Source organism: Podarcis filfolensis, assembly GCF_964270895.1.
Source record: "Podarcis filfolensis genome assembly, chromosome: 3".
In the NCBI taxonomy this organism is placed as follows: Eukaryota; Metazoa; Chordata; class Lepidosauria; order Squamata; family Lacertidae; genus Podarcis; species Podarcis filfolensis.
In genome coordinates, this window is record NC_139606.1 from 58,034,352 (window position 1) to 58,054,657 (window position 20,306).

Sequence of the window (20,306 nt, forward strand, 5' to 3'; positions counted from 1 at the left end):
ATACAGAAGAAGGCGGTTCTTCAGATGCCAGGCCCTAGGCTGTCTATAGCTTTATGGTCAAAGTCAGCCCTTCAAATTGTATGTGGAAACAAATTGGTAGCTAGTAAAGAACCGGATGTTAACAGCCCAACCAGCCTTCAAATGCAGCCTCATGTAAAGTATTGTATAGTAATCTAACCAGGGCATGGAAAACTGCCACAAGGTAATATATTTTCTAAGAAGGAAGCTAGTTAACCGACTGTCTGTGTCACAGAGTGGTACAAATGGGAAATATGAATCTCGAAAGTGGGACTCAACAGCACCCTTAAAGCTAAGGACTGTCTCCTTTGGGGAATGCAACTCTAAACAATAGAAGCTGAATACTCATTTTCTATTTAGTCTTGTCTCCTGAAAAGTCCCTTTCCGATCTTTAATATTGGTTTCAGAATCCTCCCTCTTCGTGCTCTAGTTTCCCCAGTAGCTTGCAGCGGTGGTGCTTCGAAACAAACTTTGAGGTATCAATTGGTTATTATTTCAATGCCAGTTTTTAGTTTTAAAAGCGAATTTTATTCTGCAGAAGATCAGTGATATAGGGTGCTTCCAGACAGGAGCATAATATGGCTAAAAAGTCACTTGCTGCAAACTGGTCGCTACTCTATTTTAAAAAAAACCACATTGGATTTTGGTGTTGGCAAGGGGAAATGGGGATTAAATGCAGGGGGAGGGTATATAGACTGGCATTTTGATGCTGACACATTGTGTGGACACTGAAAGAAACCTCCATACATGAGTAGCACTGATCCTACAATAAATGCCTTTTTGGAAGCATCCATAATCACACTACCATATCAGGTTGAATATGTGAAACCACCACTGTTTCTAAAGTAAGGTCAGCTTTGAAAACAAAAATATCACTGAAGCAACCACCAATTAAGCTGTGAAAACCAACAATTAGCCTCCCAAATTGAGGGAGAAACCAGCTTCCAGTGCACATTTCAAACCCAGGAAGGCCGTTCATTTCTCTTGACTGTTTGATGCTGCCCGAGGAAAATGAGTACACCCGAATGTTCTGCCAACAGCAGGCTTATATTTTCAGTCTGAAACAAGCTGTTTAGACACCCAGTAAATATATTGGTTGACAGGAGTTATAAACCATGCAAGGAGATGAAATCCATGAAGGAAGAGATTATGGACTAGGTCCTCACCTAACACAGCAGTCGGCACAAGTGGATCATTGGGCACTGCAGGAAAACAAAGCTCGTGAAGAAATACATTACCTTCAATTGGTGTATTTTTTGTTTTATCAATAAAGAAACATAGATAATTTTATAAAGTCACATAGCAGTGTCTGTTAGTGAAACAGAGAACACACAGTCTGCTTTGTTGAAAGCAATGTTTGCATTTTACACAATGCCATAAACGCACAAAATTATCCACTACGACCCAATTAGGCTATCTTCTAAGCATTTGCTGCTTGACAGCCACAGAGTAAACTCTCAGGTAGTTTTGCCAGTGCAGCTGCCAACAGCTAATTGAACAGTTAGGAAGCAATTGCTGCTATTAGAAACTCAGTTCTAGCCTAAATGCACCCTGTGTTTTTCACAGGGCGTAGCTGAAATGCCCTTGATTGAAACATTCATCAGCAAATTCTCTGATGAAAGAAAAGTGAAACATCACAAGTACTTAAATCAGCAAGTGGACACCTTACTTTCACACTACACTCTTAGTAAATTATGGCATATTAAGCCTAATTTACATACTGTTCCTTTTAGGGATCTTGGAGCCTTTCTCCCAAGGCAGGCATGGAAAAGAACTCCATGGGCTCATAAACACCCACTTTAAAGGAAAAGTGAGCTTTTTAACACTTCCAAATTATTTCTAAGCAAGAGAAGAATTTCCGATTTCACTGGCTGATAATTAGCTTTCTTTGGGAACAGCCAAGGACTGCGGAGGCTTTGGCATCCCAAACCAACTGCTTAAGCCCTACAAATGTCTTAAAATTGGCCTTCCATTGCACTAAAAGGTAAAGGGACCCCTGACCATTAGGTCCAGTCGTGGCCGACTCTGGGGTTGCGGCGCTCATCTCGCTCTATAGGCCAAGGGAGCCGGCGTACAGCTTCTGGGTTATGTGGCCAGCATGACTAAGCCGCTTCTGGCGAACCAGAGCAGCGCACGGAAACGCCGTTTACCTTCCCGCCGGAGCGGTACCTATTTATCTACTTGCACTTGACATGCCTTCAAACTGCTAGGTTGGCAGGAGCAGGGACCGAGCAACGGGAACTCACCCCATTTTAGAGAGAGGAGTGGAAGCCAAATTCAACGGTGAGGGAGAAGGCCACCCTCCTGTGGAAGACCTGTGGAGAAGGAGGTCTTCTCCCTCATGCTTGGATTGGGCTCCTGCAGGGTCTCTCTCCCACTCTTGCAGGAACTAATGGAACAAATTGTTCCAGTAGGGAAGGAAGAAAGATATTTCAAGGTACAAACCTGAGACTGTGGAGAAGAGGTAATCTACCATGAGCACTTACCACCCCTCTCAAATTGAATTCCCCATAGTGTCTTTAACCCACCCTTCAAGTGGAAAATTTGACATATGGACTATCACTAGAACAGGGCACAGCAAGGCACTGAGAGAGTTAATTGATTTATCTTGGCTAAGGAAAGAAGGGACAACATATGCTCTTTTCTTAAGAATGCTACCATCGTGCTTGCTATTACATGAGCACCTAGAAAATGGTAGAAATAACTAGGCTGGGCAAAAAGGTACCTAGTCTCATAATCCATGTTTTTTGTCCCAAACAGCTTGCAGCAATCTCTGAGCCAGATAGTACACTAGTTAGGAAAGGGACCAGCTAAGTCAACAATGTACTTTGAATGTCTTAGAGGGCTGTCACATGATACTACATTTTTACAGTGTATAGATCATTGATGGGAAGTTCTCAATACCCTGCAGCCAACCACGCCTGCCAAAAATACTGTCTGGAGGTTTGGCCTGAGAGGGATCTTCCTGAACCAATACAGTCGTACCTTGGTTCTCGAACAGAATGCGTTCTGGGAGTCTGTTCAACTCCTGGAACCGTTTGGAAACCAAGGACCGTCCTGCAGCCAATTAGAAGCCGCAGAAGCCATTTGGCTTCTGAAAATCGTTCAGAAACTGGAGCACTCACTTCTGGGTTTCAATTTCAACTTCTGGGAGTCGATTTGTTTGGAAGTCAAAGCATTTGAGATCTAAGCTACGGCTGTACTGCTACTGGGAGTGGCTGGAGGAGGGGGGCCATCACCCAAAATTGGGGTTGGGTGTGACTGTTGCATACAGTGGTACCTCAGGTTAAGTACTTAATTCGTTCCAGAGGTCCGTACTTAACCTGAAACTGTTCTTAACCTGAAGCACCACTTTATCTAATGGGGCCTCCTGCTGCTGTTGCGCCGGCGGAGCCCAATTTCTGTTCTTACCCTGAAGCAAAGTTCTTAACCTGAAGCACTATTTCTGGGTTAGCGGAGTGTGTAACTTGAAGCGTATGTAACCTGAAGCATATGTAACCCGAGGTACCACTGTAGTTCAAGTGTCTCACTAAATTAATTTATTTAGTGTAAATGTAACAGCACCTCTACAGAGCACCTATACACAGAAACAAAGCAAGTTGCCAGCTTCAGTTACAACGACCATTTAAGCTCTGCCACCACTGTACTTACATCTGGGACTGAAGTTATGGGAATCCATAAAGGTGACCGAGAGAGGGTCCTCTGCATGAAGCGTGCTTTGATCAGCGTAACTCCTATCCATTGCGTTCACCATATGGGTCATTTCTTGCCTGGCGTTTCCCATTGCATCTTTGCGTTTCTTAGCAAGTTTGCTGCCCAGCCAAAAGCCAAAAGAAAAAAGCAAAAAAATGAAAGTCACCATAATTTTTCCATCTGGTGATCAATAACATGTAACAGTACCAAAGTGAAAGAATCTCTCAAACTTAAGAGCAGCTTTAGACGCTCTGGTACCCACAACCAAGAAAATGTTCAAGTGCCTTGCAGTTTCAGATGATGAGTTGCCATTGTAATGTCTGGAAAGGAACTTGCACAGGAAGGGTATTCAACTTGGGCACTTTTCATCTTTAGTAACCTGCAGCCTGATCCTAACCACATCGACTCAGAAATAAGTTGGAAATATTTCAGTTGGGACTTGCTTTCAAGTGGGTAGAATTGGGAGTTCGCTTTAGTTTCACAAGGAGCCTGTCAAGAACAGCGCAAGCATTGGAAACATTAAGGACTTGTGCTTCCGACTTGCTACTGCCAATGATGAAGCTAATCTTAGGAGTTTACAGGACAAATTTACACACTGCAGTGATCCAAACTTGTATCCATGCCACTATTTTTATTTCTTGTTGTGAGATAATATTTATCGTGTAGAAATGTTTTTGTTTACAAATTCATATTCTTCTCTCCCTTTAATTGCTGTTTTTCCATGCAATTATGCCAAAATACTCAAATTGGAAACAAAATTCCATTTTAATTTAACCTTTATACAAATAAACAGCATAATTATATCAAGCGATCTTTGACCTATGTTTTGATTTGTAGTCAGAGAATTCATTTTTCTGGTTTTTCTACCACAGCTATCATTCAATTGCTTAGATTGGCAAAGGTATGCAAACAGCACAACAAAAGGAAGATAGTTCTGTTCATGTTAGGATTACATCTCACAGATCACCTTTGAATTAATCAATCAATCAATCAATCAATCAATCTGTACGCTGCACTTCATCCATAGACCCCAGGGCAGTTCACAACATACCAATACAAAGATAACAAAATAAAATAAGAACCGCCCCCCAAAAAACCCAATAACCTTCCCGACCAAACATATTTTAAAGGGTATAGGATGTTAATTAGCCAAAGGCCTGGCTGAGGAGGTAGGGTTTTACCTGGTGCCTAAAGGTATATAATGAAGGCGCCAGCTGTTCTCCTGCACCAGAAGTGAGGAACTGGATCCAGCCCTTGATCCAGAAGTAGGCTTCCCATCTATCCATCACCTGATGTCTTATGACATCAAGCCATTTAAATTTCAAGCCCAGTACAGTACAGGCTTGCATTCAAGCCACAGCTGAAAGAATTATTTCTATTACCATCAGCGGTGGAGGAAGCCACCCATAGGGCTGGGGTGCACCACGGGGCCTCCGGAGTCTGCCTGCCTGCCTCCTCCCACTCACCCGCCCTACAGCTGGGGGTGGGGAGGCAGAAGGCAGACCGTTTGGGCAGCACGGAGCCTGCGTGTGCCCAAGCCACCACATCTCTCCCAGGAGAGATGTGTGGCTCGGGCACACTGCAGGCCCTGCGATAAGTGCCGCCCGGCATTTTGTCACCCTCCTCAGTGGTGACACCCGGGCAGTGGTGTAGCGTGGGTTGTCAGCACCCGGGGGCAAGGCAAGTAATTTGCGCCCCCTAACCCGTGGATTTGCCCTAACCCCAGATGTTGCGCCCGGTGCGGCCGGCCCCCCCTGCACCCCCCACGCTACGCCACTGCATGCGGGGGAAACCACACCCGCCGCACCCCCTGCCTCCGCCCCTGCAGAACAATGGAAAAAGATGCAATATTTTTTAAAATGACAAATTTTGGTCACAAAGAAAGTATGAGAGCACCCACTGCATTCCTATTTTTTCTTTTGCAGCTGCAGCTGCAGCTTGAATCATCCCTTCCCTGACATCATATAACTTCACTCACAGGACAGGCGAGTGTGGTTTGCCCCAAACCCTATGGTGGGCTACGTTTTGAGACCTGGTAGGACAAATTAGGTTCCCTACCATCACCCCGAACAATATTTTGACTTCTGTGCTTATACTTTTAAAAACAGAATTCTGTGCTGTTCACACAGTCTCCCAGAATCTCACAATGTTCACTGAATCTCACAGGATCCAAACTGTGCATGCAAAGGAATTCCTATATGGCTGATATCCTTCCCATTTGTACACACCTGTGTACATTCACTATCATATGCAGAGGAAGAAGCTAGATGTTCACTGGGCAGGGCTGAATCCTTAAGGTACAAGCAACTGCATTAGATTATCCTAATTAGTACACAAATATTTGTAAAACACTTGTGGTTTTTCACAGATAAAGCACCACAAAACACCAGCTGTGTTAATTAAGCACACAGAGCACTCAATTTGTAGTTACACACAAATTGCATCAATACTCCTGCTTTCAGGACAATTGTTTATTTCGAACTGTGAAATCCCAAATAAAGTGTCATCAGGATAGTTTATCATAATATATACTGCATATTAATAACATGTTGGCATAGTATGTATTAAGTATGTGTATGTGAAACATATATTAAAATGTTCTTAATGGGTGACACAGTTGTAATTTAAGGAACAGCTGAGAAAGGTATTTCTGGAATATTAATGGATAAATAACAGACATCTTTAAAATGTGCATACATGTTCTTGCTTAGAAGTCATGCTCCTTAAGAAAATATCTGCCTTGTAAGGGATGTCTAGATTTGGTGAAGAAGAAAATGTCCTCCGGACATACTCAAAGACACTCTTCTCATACTACTGAGAAAATGCAGTTACAGCAAACAAGATATGGATCCATTCAGATTCTTGGCACTGACAAATATCTGCTCAAATTCAGTAACACAACCCTCGTGTGCTTGGTCACATGTAGACCTAGACTGCTTCCACACTAGAGGTGTTGTTGTTTTTTAGTGCTGCTAAGCCTTTGCTACTTTACCACAATAAGCCTGAAGCAGAAACATCTACTAAGATTCCACACAAGCATTGAGTGTAGCACAATATTATCACTACTGACCACACATACAACATACTTTCTTGGCCTGACTATTCTTTCTCCTGGGCATTCTTGCTTCACTTTCTGAGAAATATTGAAAGAGTTGGGTGTCAGTTGCTGTGGCTGCATTTTCCAAGGCCAGCGCCTTATAAATAGTGATAATTTGTAATAAAGACGTAACTTGACTGGGAAATAATTTGGAGGTACTTTTCCACCCAGTGAATTGTTCTGGAATGCCCTATGTGGTAAGATTATTGACGCTAATTGGCTGTGTACCTGGTTGGGAAACTGCTCTGAGTCTTCTGGGGGAAAAAGTAGTTGGATGAATATATAAACAAGAAAGCAAAAATTGTTAAATAAATATGCAAGTCGAGAACTGCTCTGGGTCAACCCAACACAGCTGTTCCTTGGCTAAATTTACACTACATCCACTCAGTAAACAAGACAGCTGCACTACCAACCTGCAGCAGCAGGATGGGGGTCTGTTTGCCTCACTTCTATGCCATGAAGAAGCATGGTAAGGGGTTGAGCCAGCTGTGTGATGCTGGCTGGACCAATCTGGTGGGGCGGCAAGCTTGTCTTTAAAGGCAGCATTGTGATTTGTTTTTGAGGGAGTTGAACAAGGCCTGCAAAACTTTCTACTTGGCAAGTGGCATGAGGGGTGCCATGCACAAGTAAGCTTCCTCTTGTGGTAAATGGAGGAGCACCCTGGTGCATTTTCATGGTGAGGGGCTGCTAACAACATCCTGCTACTGCTCCCTGGTTTAAAGCGCTTTGGCAAGAGGGTCGCCCTTGAGTTATGACACTATCCAAGACTGTTCAGCAGGGGTGGGAAGTAAATGGCAGGTGTTTCCTTGGCATATTGTTTAAGAACAACAAACAAACAAAAGCACGCATCATTTAGTTAACTTGGAGCTCCTCACTGCCTATCTCAAATTGGGCAGAGTGCCTTCCTAGTTTTTACCTTTAACAATTGGAAGCCTGCACTATTCGAGTATAGTTAAGAGTGGTGAAAAATTAAATGCTCAGGGCAAACCTCTACAAGTTTAATAAATAGTCACCCATAGTTAAATCTTTTTAAAGTATTGTGTCTTCGTTCCAGAGTGGGGGAACAAAGACATGAGATGGTGGTGGTGGGTGTTCCTTCAGCTGCTTGTGAAGCAATTGTCAATATTCAGCTATCATCTCATTATATATTTACAGCAGACGTGGCATAAATTCAGTTTTGTGATTGTGTTTCATACATGGATTTGCAGGTCCTCCACGAATCTCTGTTCACAGAGTTCTCAGCATACACTTCCCCCTCAAAATTACCAGTGACTATATTTAGAATTGTAGCTGTCAAGAACTTTTACATGTGTAAAAATGGGATAGCAAGAACTAAAAATATAGGAGAGTTATTGCTGATCTTTAATCCCATCATACTATCCAAGGCTTTTATAGTTCAGGTGGCTTTTTCTCACCTATATACTAAAGCTCTCAGTCTTCCAGCCTTAATGCCACATTTAGGAAGGAAGGAAGGAAAGGGGGGGGGGAATAACCAGTCCCATCTCTTCATTTCACAAAACCCATTTTTGAAGCACCACTTCTTATAAGACTTCATAAAAACCCTTCAGGATAGTCTTTCAGATAGTGAAGACTGCAGCTAGGTTTCTGGTTAAGACAAGCTAAAAAGTCAACAGTACTTAAAGCCTTGCAAGTAGCTAAGTAGGTAACCGTGAAAAAGTTAATTTCCATGAAAAGGCTGTGGTGCTGTGATCTATAGATACCAAACTTAGAGGACATCTTAAGTACTTCTATGCACTGAGCTCCGAAGAGTGTCAGCAGCAAGCAAACAGGTAGTGCAACAGTTGCTTGTCGAGACCCCGCAGCCACCCCCTCGTTGGAAATAACTCACACAAGGACATGAATATTAGGTTTATGTTACTGGGCAAAACTGAGGAAGCGAGCAAAGAGGAAGTCCTCTGGCTCGCTCCTACGTTTAAATGGCCCCGGCCACGCCCCCCCCAGACAGCGGGTTGGCTGGCCGGGCTCTGACGTGGCCGGGATCCCCCAGGCAACGGGGGACAAGGTCCCCCGCCTCCAGTGGGGAGTGGGTGGCCACGCGGTCCACTGCAACTCCTCCCCACTGGGAAGTAGAGCGGATGAAATACACCATTAAATGATTTTTGTTGGGTGCATGCATTAAAAGCACTACCACTCTTTTCTCTTAGTAACTCTCTTTCCTATGCCAGTCCCACAACTTGTGTTTGGGCTATCCGTAGTCTTAACTGGTATCAAAATCCCCAGCAGTGTTATGTGCTTGTGATCATTGCTCCAAATCAGAGCAAATGATTTGTAAAAATATTTAATTTGTGGACACATCTGTATTGGAAGTTAGATTAGCTTCAACCAGAGCCAGGGCCTTTTCAACTCTGGCTCCGGCCTGGTGGAACGCTCTGCCTCATGAGACCAGGGCCCTGCAGGATCTGATTTCTTTCCGCAGGGCCTGCAAGACAGAGTTGTTCCGCCTGGCCTTTGGCTTGGAGCCAATTTGACCCCCCCTCTCTTTCCTTTTTCTTTTCCTTCTCCTCCTGCGATGAGGCTACATTTAATATTTTAATGTTTCAATATTTTAATGTTGTATTTTAATTTTGTTTTTAAGTTGTAATCATTCAACTTGTTTTTATTATTGCTTGTAAGCCACTCTGAGCCCGGCCTTGGCTGGGGAGGGCGGGGTATAAATAAAAATTATTATTATTATTATTATTATTATTATTATTATTATTATTATTATTGCTAGCAGCCATCAGCTCCTTATAGCTTTGGTACGCTAGCTCAGGCCATGCAATCTCTTGTTTTGGAAACAATCAGCAATTTGTATTGGGGGCTGCCGAGAGTAGATAGACATTGTTAACCACCACAGCGTTCACCTCCATCAGCCTATGCAGTTGGCTAAGTAAGAAGGGAGGGAGTAGAGATACTCTATTATTTTGTGAAAATTGCATAGCATAATTACTTCTGGTTGTCCTGTTATTTAACAAGGGAATTGCAATTTGTCATAGTAAACTCAAGGATAACAAAGTCAGGCTACAGCAGCTTAGGTAGCTTTTGTTTAAAATCAAGTGGGTTTTTTGGTTTTTTTAAATTGATATTTCAAAACCTTCTCCATGTAATACATTCAGATTCAGATTTACTGAAGGGCAGCTCTGTTCAAGTGCAGGCCTGTACATATATTATATGGCAGCTTGTTTTGAATTAGTAGCTTTTTTCAACCCTGCATTAGGCTGCTTCAAACTTTGTCTATGCTTCTACAAACCATTCTGACTGTTGCTACCATTTAACGCATCCCATGTCCAACATACAAGATAGGCATAGATCTTGTTGACAGGTCTGTTCCCCGAGAGTAAGAGAGATCAACCACTTAAACGCTTCAAAGAAAGCGTAACATTGCAAGCTCAGAGGAAATATCACTTTCAAACAGCTGCTGGATCACATCTCCCCCACTGTGAGGAGAAGAACAGGGTAGGAGAAGGAACCCAGAAGCCTTCTTCAACTTTCTCAATGATAATTAGGTGGTTTTGGTGGAAGAGTCAAAATGAACAGAAGCCTTGAAGGGCTCATGTCTTTTTGTTACTTGACAAGAGGCCAGCTGCTGTCCCACCCATCCGCCATTGTGCCCTCATCTGGCTGGGTGATGGTGGACAACGTGCATCACTTTTACTTCATGTGGGGCTCCTGACAAGTGTATGCATTGCTCACATGTAGGTCAGCATCACGTACACTGGGGAACCCTTTTAGTTCCACCCCCATTACTGCATCAGCTTCCTTCAACCATTGCACATTTTACACATTTTTATTTTGTAAAAGAACACCAACACATGAACGCCACCTTCGTGTGTAAGGGATCTGCACAAATGGATCTGGTTGGGCGGGTTTCTCAAGAGCCCTTTGTGTTTGAGGTCATTTACAGACACAACACATGGTGTCAGAAGTGGAGTTTAAAGCAGACTCACACTCTAGCACCATCCTAAAGTTTAGCCTAGCTACTTTTTTCTTTCTTTCGGGGTGGTGGGTGCTGTGAGAAACAGTGTACATTCCCTGTCATTTCTTCCCCTGAAGTGGGAAGACTTCACTCTGCCTCAGATTAGAGCTGAGTCCAGTTCACTACTTGATGAAGAAAACTACCTATCACATTACATGAACCTAGAAAGAAGCCCAAACTTGATTTTAGAATGAAAATTAAATTGTAGTGAAACCGAAAGAAACAAATAGATATATAGAAATAATCTTTCTACATTCATTTAGAATACAATATCCCTTTAAAAATAAAAGCGAAAAGCCTTAGAAAATGTTTAGCTCCTAAAAAAAAGAAAATCAAAATTATATGGAAAAATGTAGCAAAGTATTAATACTTTTTGTCCCTTTTTTTTTTTTGAAAAGGGATACTGCATCTTCAAACACGTAAAGAAGTAAGTCACCCATTTCTACTTACAGGTAGTAGGAGTAAGAATAGTAGCTCCTCCTGGCAAGCAAATCACAGACAGTGGAAAAAGAGAAGCAATGGTGAATGAAAAGCGTGACTCGGTCACATTCAATAAAGCAGAGAAATGTGCGTTTTTTTAAAAAAAATCATGTTTTATTGGTTAGCATTACAAACTTGCTCATGCACTGATTAGCCTTACGGTGCCATGCAATTAAAAAAAATACGTTAGCATATAAAAATGATTTCGGTATTAGAAAGAGATTGCTGGAGAAAAATGACATGCTGACACTTCATTTATTGTGGGGGGAAAAAGGAAATTAAATGGGTTATGTATTTTCATGCAGTTCAGCATAAATGTGATGACTGATAACTACCTAAATGTCATGACATACAGAACAGGTGTGTACAGGTCATGTGCTCTCAATTGTTCCCTTTCCTTTTTGTCTAACTTTCAGTTACAAACTGGCAGAGCTGTGTTAACAAACAACTAAGATGGCTGCTTACAAGTATACAGGTGTAAGCGGTTTTTTGGGGGGAACATCCTATATAGATAATAGGTCTATGCTGTCATTTTTGCAGTAGATGTGCATGTATACTAAGGAACACAAACACACACACACACACACACACACACACACAGCTTCTGCTGCTGCTGCTTCTAAATCTTAAAAATGAAAATGTTGATACACACATGCTTAGCTTAAAAAAATAAGTACACAAATGGAAAGAAATGAGGTACATTTGGAAATATTTCAACAATGGTTAAAAAAAAGTTAGTTGCTATTTAAGAGATGCAGTATCCCTTTTCTTATGCAGTTTGATTACTTTGTAAAACTCTATAACAGCTAATAGAGTTTCATCTACTTCAGCTTCAAATCAGTTTGTACAAAATGATCAGGCAAAGCATAAGACACTTCTGATTCATGAAATCATACAAAACTGCTTACCACTCAGATTTCCCCCCAATAAATCAAATTTGGAAATCTGTTTCAATGCGTAAGAGTAATTAAACCAATGTGAAATTAGCAGGTATGTTTTCTGATCTTCCTAAAAGTGTTAATAACGTCCAAGTATCAAAAGGGATACCACATGATGGAATCACTAATATGTATGTACAGAATGGTTATATTTATAGCACCTAGTAGTATACAAGCGCTTAAGATTAAAACTTAAAGCATATTCAGTCTAATGCTATTGTGTTTGCAGTGTGGTGGTGTATACTAGGAAAAAATCATTTAGTAAAAAAAGAAGGCAGGAGGATAGATTACTTTAGAAACCTTGTTAACATAAAGGGCTTCAGGGAATTCCAGTTTTGTCAATGGGAATGACAATAGTTTCACATAATTAAGGGGACTGATGGGCTGAAACTACCACAAGATGAGAAAGGGTGCATATGTTGGTAACTCAAATGGACTGGGCTCAATATTACTATTCTAGAAAAGCTTACAAATCTTGATTGAATAAGTCATAAAGGCTTATTCACAGTGGGCAGTTAGGTTTCCACAAAATTCAGACAAATGGTATACCACACTTATAGCATAGGCTTTTGTCAGATGTGAAGAACCCTGTGGCCATCAGCCCCAGCCAGCATGGTCAGTGGTCAAGTATAATGGGAGTTATTGAGCAACATCTGGAATACCACGGGTTTCCCCCTCTGCTTTCGGTGGGGCATGGGTCTGGGCTGGTTATAAGCCTCTGAGTCAAGATACCTATTATGTTTAGCACATGAGATCAGCCTAGCTCTGCCTGCTGAGAATTTTGCTCTCAAACATGCAGAGAAATTTGGAACTTGCTTTTTCTGCGCTTATTCTATCTCCTTTGCAACTCAGTTTACCCCTTGAGTTGGGAAGGGGGAAGATTAGTGGGAAATTACCAACAATCAAGGCAAAAAGCTCAGACGAACAGTAGACTAGGCTGTGAATCCTCTTTACTGTGAGTCTGAATATACTTTCTGCAGCTCTCTCTCTCTCTCTCTCTCTCTCTGTGTGTGTGTGTGTGTGTGTTGATGGGAAAGTTCCCAACATCCAGAGCCAAGGGGATTTCATTTGGCAAGCATAATGTACGAGCCTAACTTTAAGATGTGCTAGACCATTTTAATGTCCAAACACCATGCCAAAAAATAGCCATGTGAATGTCCCTTTAAGCCAGCTATAATATATTTCAATATAGTTGCATTAGGCTCTTCGGAATGTACTGCATTAACAAAGATTAAGGAAATACCCTCAATGATGCTTGCCCAAAGCTCACATGTAATATTGCCTACTTCTATTGTGGGAAACAAGAAGAAAGGGAACGAATGATGTTAAGTATTAGAGGAGACACCCGATTAAGTTGTCATATTGAAAAATGTCCAATAAGTAAAGTCTCAATGACTGAGTTAACTTCTTGCCTATGTTGAATATGGAATAGGATAGGATGTTAGCATGTTATGTACCACCTGCAGCTGTAATACCAGGTATCACTTACATCATGTACCAGTTTCAGGTTTGGGTGGCCTTTTTATTTTATTTTTTGAAATGGGTTTAAATTGATGATGCTAATTTACCAACAAATGAAAGGATCTTAGTTTAAAACCTATAGAATACAGCTGTGTATTCAATATCAGATATATTTAAATTCACTTCCGTGAACCCATAGATGCAGGATATGTATGAAACACTCTCTTCAATGACCAGGGATCAATTGCAGGCAAACAGGAAGACTACCCAATTAAATCAGTGTCCCGGGAGGATTTATAGCCATGACATTTATATCTAAATTAACAGAGTTTATCAGAAAGTCCCTACATTGCAAGGTGTCCCCAACTTGTTCATGTTGCAGCATGAACAAGTTGGGAAAACACTTAGGCATTGTGGCACATATGTATGAAAATGTCATAAAAATCAGGTTCAATAGATCTAAATTCACTTCTGTGAACTTGAGCAGGTGATGAAACTACAGTTTTGATAGTGTTGTCAACAGTTATCCTCAGATGCGGAAATACGTGTTTGCACGTGTGTGTATGAGGACACCCACCCTGGAAAAAATGGGATTTGAAATTACAGTTGCTGACAGACTGTGATTTCAACACATGGCATTCCATAACAGCTTTGAGGTTTCTTCCCACTTGAAACACAAAACAAATGCATTGAAATGGATAGCTACTGAAATTCAACCAGAGTTCTGGAGAATCTGGCATGAGACCTGTAGAACAGGCTGGGCAAACAGAAGTGCCCCGAAGAACTCTGCAATCAACCCCCAAGCCAGTCTTTGGGAAGTTCCTATGCCATGCCTACTAGGGAAAGCTGTGAGCCTGGTTCCTTTTAATGCCCTGTGTAACACATCCCTCCATCTTATGTGCCAGCAACTGGGCCCATGCATATAGGCCTATTTTTTAAACTATAAGATCTAGAAATGTATTTTGTTTAAAGAAACTTGAGATTATAACATAAATCCATGGGTCACTTACACTGCAATACTGTGCATGTCTACTTGGAAACAAGTCACACTGCCGTCCAAATGTGCATAGGATCACAGTTTTTAAAAATGTAAATCTGGGTCCATGTGCCCCATGTTTCCTCTCTCCTAATGTTTATGTCATATAAATAACAACCCGCTCAGTGTGCACTTCCAGAGTATGGGGAAGCATAGGAAGGGCGAGAGAGGACCAATATGAAGATGCTGAAATTGCTGTGGGTGTAGGAATAGCCTATCAGATATTACTATGCATACAAATGATAATGAGATACCTGCCCCTAATATGATGAGGTAGTAGGTAAGCATCAAATCCTGAAGGGAAGTTGTATGCTAAATTACATTCTAAGGACATTCCCTACTGAAATATCTTTGCAACCCTAACAATAACTTATTTTTAGATTCAGCAGAGATTGGGACTTTAAAAATCAGCACCTTAGTTTGCATGGATGCCTAATAAAGTTGGGCTTTTTGCCACTTTAATATGAATTGCCCTACAGTATTATGTTTATTCTTAAGCACAGAGGTACACAACAGGAAAAAAAAAAGTGAAAGCACTGTTGGGAAAATCACATATGTATCTAACTAACACAGAACACTATAAGCATACCTAAGGTTTCTAATGCAGACGTTTCTTCTCCATGTTATATATCTCCAGGGGGTAATTGTAAAAAGGCAAAAAATTAAAAAAAAATCTAATGGAAACCATTTAGACACATATGACTTTCAGGTACAATTCTATTTTTTTTCCTACTTGGTAAAAATGGATAGAAAAATTATTTCATTTCAACATGACAAGAAACAAATTTATCCTTGTTCTAAGTACTTTCAAAAAAATTGTACCTTGCTGAGTTTTTTAATTGTGAAAAAGAGAAAACTCTTCGCAATGCACAAAATTTTTGAACCAAAGCAGCCCATAGTTAGTGCTAAAGCACAGGTTCATTTTCCAGCATCTCTAGTTAAGGAACTGCAGGTTGGGTGGGAATGAAATCTGTCTGAGACCTTGAAGACCTGTGTCCTCTCAGAGCGATCAGTGCTGGGGCGAGATGGAAACTGACTCAATAAAAGCAGTTTCGTATCTCCAAACTGTCTTACTCTGAAATGTTGAGGTTTGTGCATCCAAAAGGGATTGAAACGAAGAAAAAATGCAGGAAAAGAGGGATGAGGCCATTTCTTATTAGCACCTTAACAATCCATTGATGATGATTATGCAAGTTTATGCCAGATTAACAAAGTTAATCATATTTCATTTAAAAGTTCAATGTTATTTAAAAAGAAACATGTAAGCCATTCCCTGCGAAGTTTTACAATCATTCCTTTTTGCCTGAGTTCTTTATTATTCCAGAAGATGGCGCTATTGATTTTTTTTCTCATGCCTTTGGAGATTACTAAGAAAAAAAAGTGTTTTTGTTCAGACTCCTGCCAATACACTTTTGCACTTGAAGGTTTGTGTACTTATAACTCAATGGAAAAAATATGGTGATGTAATGTGATTTTAACTATTGCCTTCTATTATTTTCAAAGGTGGTAATGAAGGTGACATAATTCATACAATCTTTTCTAAGACAATCTGGCTAGATACAGCAGACTCGTTAGCGCCAATGCAAAGACCAATATTGCCTTAAACCTTATGAAATAGGATAGTAGGTAAATAAGAAACAATTATTTCAGTTACATCGATGTTTTGTACATGCCATTGACTGTATACATTTAATAGCCTTGGACTTTTCAGAAAGTTTGCTTTTTACTCTAAAATATTAGTTCCCTACTCTGCAATATGTCTTAGTTTCAGAATAAGAATGTAGTCCCTGACAAAGGTTTTCATGAAATGTCCTGTGAAAAAAAAATCTTTTAGATTAGTTGACAACACCGAATGAAAAGAAAATGGCAAATTAACGATACCTACCTTTTTTTGACAATTAATATGACAAGGAGGAGGAGGAGAATGAAGACCAGAATTCCTGCACTTATCCCTGCTATTTTCACAACACGATCCGTCTGCTTAGCTGGGTCAGGAATTACCTCTGGTTCTTCTGTTGCTGCTGCTGAGAGAAAAAGAAATAAAAGTTATTTGAATTCCTCGGATCAGAGAAGATCATGGCCCCAATCAAAAGGAGTCCCAGAACGTTAACCTTGGCCACACACAAGGATCACTTTTAAAAAGCTAACTGATCAGCTGCTTTGAAGAAAGGAACTGAATCCTGCTATCTTCCACTTGAAAATCTGATGGATAGGCTTCCAGCTTTATTGAAGGGATTCTTAATATTGGACTCACTAGTTCACTTTTGAGATGCATATTCATATTTTCCCTACCCTTCCCTTTTGCTTCTCTCTGCTATGTTCCTTTGTCTATCTTGCATGTTTTGTCTTGTATCTCCTAAGACACTGGGACACAACACTAAGGGCTCATCCACATTCCCCATGGAAAACCAGCTGTTTACTGCTGAATCAGAACAAATGTCAGCTGGGTTTTCTGTGAATGGACATTTGTTCCACTTCGGTGGTAAACAGCAGGTTTTCCAGAGGAAAGTGGCAGCGTGAATGGAAAACTGCTCTGACCTGTGCCTAGAAAGTGTGCATTAGCCCATGGTTGCTCTAGCCAATAAATTGGTAAAGAAATATTGGGGGAATGGAATAAAAAGTTGTCTGAATTCAGCCTGTGTGTGCAGAAGCTACGAAAAAGCAAATCCCATGCTAGGAATTACAATATGATGGACTGAAAGTTAAAACTTCCAGTATCACAACACCCTTATGCAAACTTGAAATACGATAAACAGTGCTGCTTGCCACACTGGAAAAAATATATTGTAGAGTTTGAAAAACGTTCTGAGAAGGGCAACCAAAATTACTGGGGTCCAGAGCATCTTCCCTATGAATAAAGGACACAACAGCTGAGGCTTTTTGGTTTAGTGAGGAGGGGAAGCAGCTGGAGAAAGGACACCATGGGAGTTAATAAAATTACGGATGGTGCAGTGTGTGTTTCCCCCTACACTTAAAAGTGGAATTTGAGGTTAGCTAATGAAACAAAATTATCCAGCTTCAACTGGGTGCAGTAGCATGTATAGACCTTTCCAGGGTTGACCTGTGCAAGTGAGTTAGCAGAGTTTGCAGGCCAGGTGCCCCACCTTCACCCTACAGAGCCAGACAAGGTGTTCAGGCAGTCACTTTGCTTATCTCACTTTTATAAAGTTGTGGCCTTGTAACTTCATATGCTAATGCCTCCCCACCCCCCGCCGTTTGCTGCTTCAAATGTCAATTTCCATTTAATCTCTAATGCACCCTGGAATAATGCGATTTTTTAAACACTGCGCTAGTTCTGCGTTTTCACTTTATAACTACCCTGCAAGAAACACATTGTCCCGAGGACATTCATGTGACCTTGGTTGTGTCATTAAATCCAAACATAGACATTGTCATTATCCCCGGAGAACATCCTGTATTTTAGAATAGTTAACAGAACTATTTGCATTAAGATGAGGGTAAACAATGGCTCTGTCTGAGGTACAGTTAAGCAGGAACTGTATGCACAATGGAAATTGTGTTAAAGGAAGAGTAAAGTAAAATCCAGGTAGAGCTTTCAGAGCGTCTCTAGAGGATTCCGTATTCAGAACACTTGTTTGACCAGCATCACCATAGATTTGGTGACTTTTAAAAAATGCCATCATTAGTTTTAATAATTTGCAAACTCCACAAGTTCATCAACCAGCATTGTGAATATACAAATGTAAGGAGAAAACCTATCCTATGTTTGTAGATCTGCACTTGCAATTAGGTCCAGAACCAAGAAAGCCTGGCCTTTAACAAAATTATAATAGAATAGTGCATATATTAGGTTGTTGTTTTTTCAGGACCTCAAAGAAGTTTACAACACAATGCTAAACATTAATAGCATGAGGAATGTTTCATTGAGCTGTGTTCTCCAATGATCTCCCAGGTAGCATATGCATGAACAGGATACCCTCATACCATTCTCTGAGTGCATTATATACGTTAGGTTTTATGTGCACTGAATGGAGAATGTGTCTAGACTCTGGCTTTCAGTTAAAGGCATGGAGAATGTGCACAACTTGACAAAGGAATAAATAGTGAATTCGTTAGTTACCCAGAATGTCATACTATTGCATTTAAATATATATTATACTTTGTAATATTCTCTCCCACCATTCTAAATGCTAAAATGATTTTCTGTGACATGACACCACTGAGATTCAGTGTCTCACGATCCAGCCAGTAACAGGCTTTTAAAACCTACTAGTTTGCAGATTCCTGATCTTGCTGACCTAACACAATCAGTGAGGGCATGATGAGTAGTGCCCCAGCATACTAAAGTCTCTTCTAGAAATCATTCTGACATATTTGATTTAACACATTGCTCATCACCTGCAAGGCATCCTTTTTAGAAAAGAGCTTCATATATCACATTTGGAGAAAAGCTTCATAGCAATTACATCATGAATTTGTCCACTGCACCATAAGCATCTGCCCACCGCAATGCCCACAATTCAGTTATTTTATATATCACTAAATAACCCAAGGGACCCTCAGGTTTAGGGTGGTCATCTCTATCATCTATCTATCTATCTATCTATCTATCTATCTATCTATCTATCATCTATCTATCTATTATCTATCTATCTACAGTGAGGGGGAAAATATTTGATCCCCTGCTAAATTTGCCCATTTGCCCTCTGACGAAGAAATGACCAGTCCATAATTTTAATGGTAGGTTTATTGTAGCTGTGAGAGACAGAATAACGACAGGAAAACCCCCAGAAACCCAGAAGACAAAAGTCAGAGATAGATGTGCATTATAATGAGTGAAATAACTATTTGATCCCTTTGCAAAAAATGACTTAGTACTTGGTGGCAAAACCCTTGTTGGCAATTACAGAAGTCAGACGTTTCTTGTAGGTAGCCACCAGGTTTGCACACATCTCAGGAGGTATTTTATCCCACTCCTATTTGCAGATCCTCTCCAAGTCAGTAAGATTTTGAGGCTGATGTGTAGCCACTTGAACCTTCAGCTCCCTCCAAAGATTTTCAATGGGATTAAGGTCTGGAGACTGGCTAGGCCACTCCAGGACCTTAATGTGCTTCTTCTTGAGCCACTCCTTTGTTGCCTTAGCTGTGTATTTTGGGTCATTGTCATGCTGGAATACCCATCCTTGACGCATTTTCAATGCCCTGGCTGAGGGAAGGAGGTGCTCACCCAAGATTTGATGATACATGGTCCCGTCCACCGTCCCTTTGATGCAGTGAAGGTGTCCTGTCCCCTTAGCAGAAAAACACCCCCAAAGCATAATATGTCCCCCTCCATGTTTGACGGTGGGGATGGTGTTTTTGGGGTTGTAGGCAGCATTCCTCCTCCAAACCCGGGGGGCGAGTTGAGTTGATGCCAAAGAGCTCAATTTTGGTCTCATCTGACTACAACACATTCACCCAGTTCTCCTCTGAGTCATTCAGATGTGATTGGCAAACTGCAGATGGGCCTGTACATGTGCTGTCTTGAGCAAGGGGACCTTGCAGGCTCTGCAAGATCTCAGTCCTTCGCAGCGTAGTGTGTTACCAACTGTTTTTTCATGGTGACTATGGTCCCAGCTGCCCTGAGATCATTGACAAGTTCCCCCC

At 41.1% G+C, this 20,306-nt stretch overlaps 1 protein-coding gene across 19 annotated transcripts in view; it reads right to left on the bottom strand.

Moving 5' to 3' along the window:
• PTPRK (protein tyrosine phosphatase receptor type K) overlaps window positions 1–20,306 on the bottom strand; it is a 330,222-nt gene that overhangs the window by 28,788 nt on the left and 281,128 nt on the right. For 7 of the 19 annotated variants that reach the window (XM_083607573.1, XM_083607587.1, XM_083607584.1 and 4 more), the window contains exons 14-16: window positions 16,585–16,723; window positions 3,670–3,830; window positions 1,185–1,220 (exon numbers count right to left, since the gene is read on the bottom strand). In XM_083607573.1, coding sequence (XP_083463699.1) covers window positions 1,185–1,220; window positions 3,670–3,830; window positions 16,585–16,723 — 336 coding nt within the window. Of the gene's footprint in view, window positions 1–1,184; window positions 1,221–3,669; window positions 3,831–11,234; window positions 11,265–15,288; window positions 15,331–16,584; window positions 16,724–20,306 lie in introns of all 19 variants that reach the window. The other 12 variants (XM_083607579.1, XM_083607577.1, XM_083607576.1 and 9 more) reach the window with 4 other exon arrangements.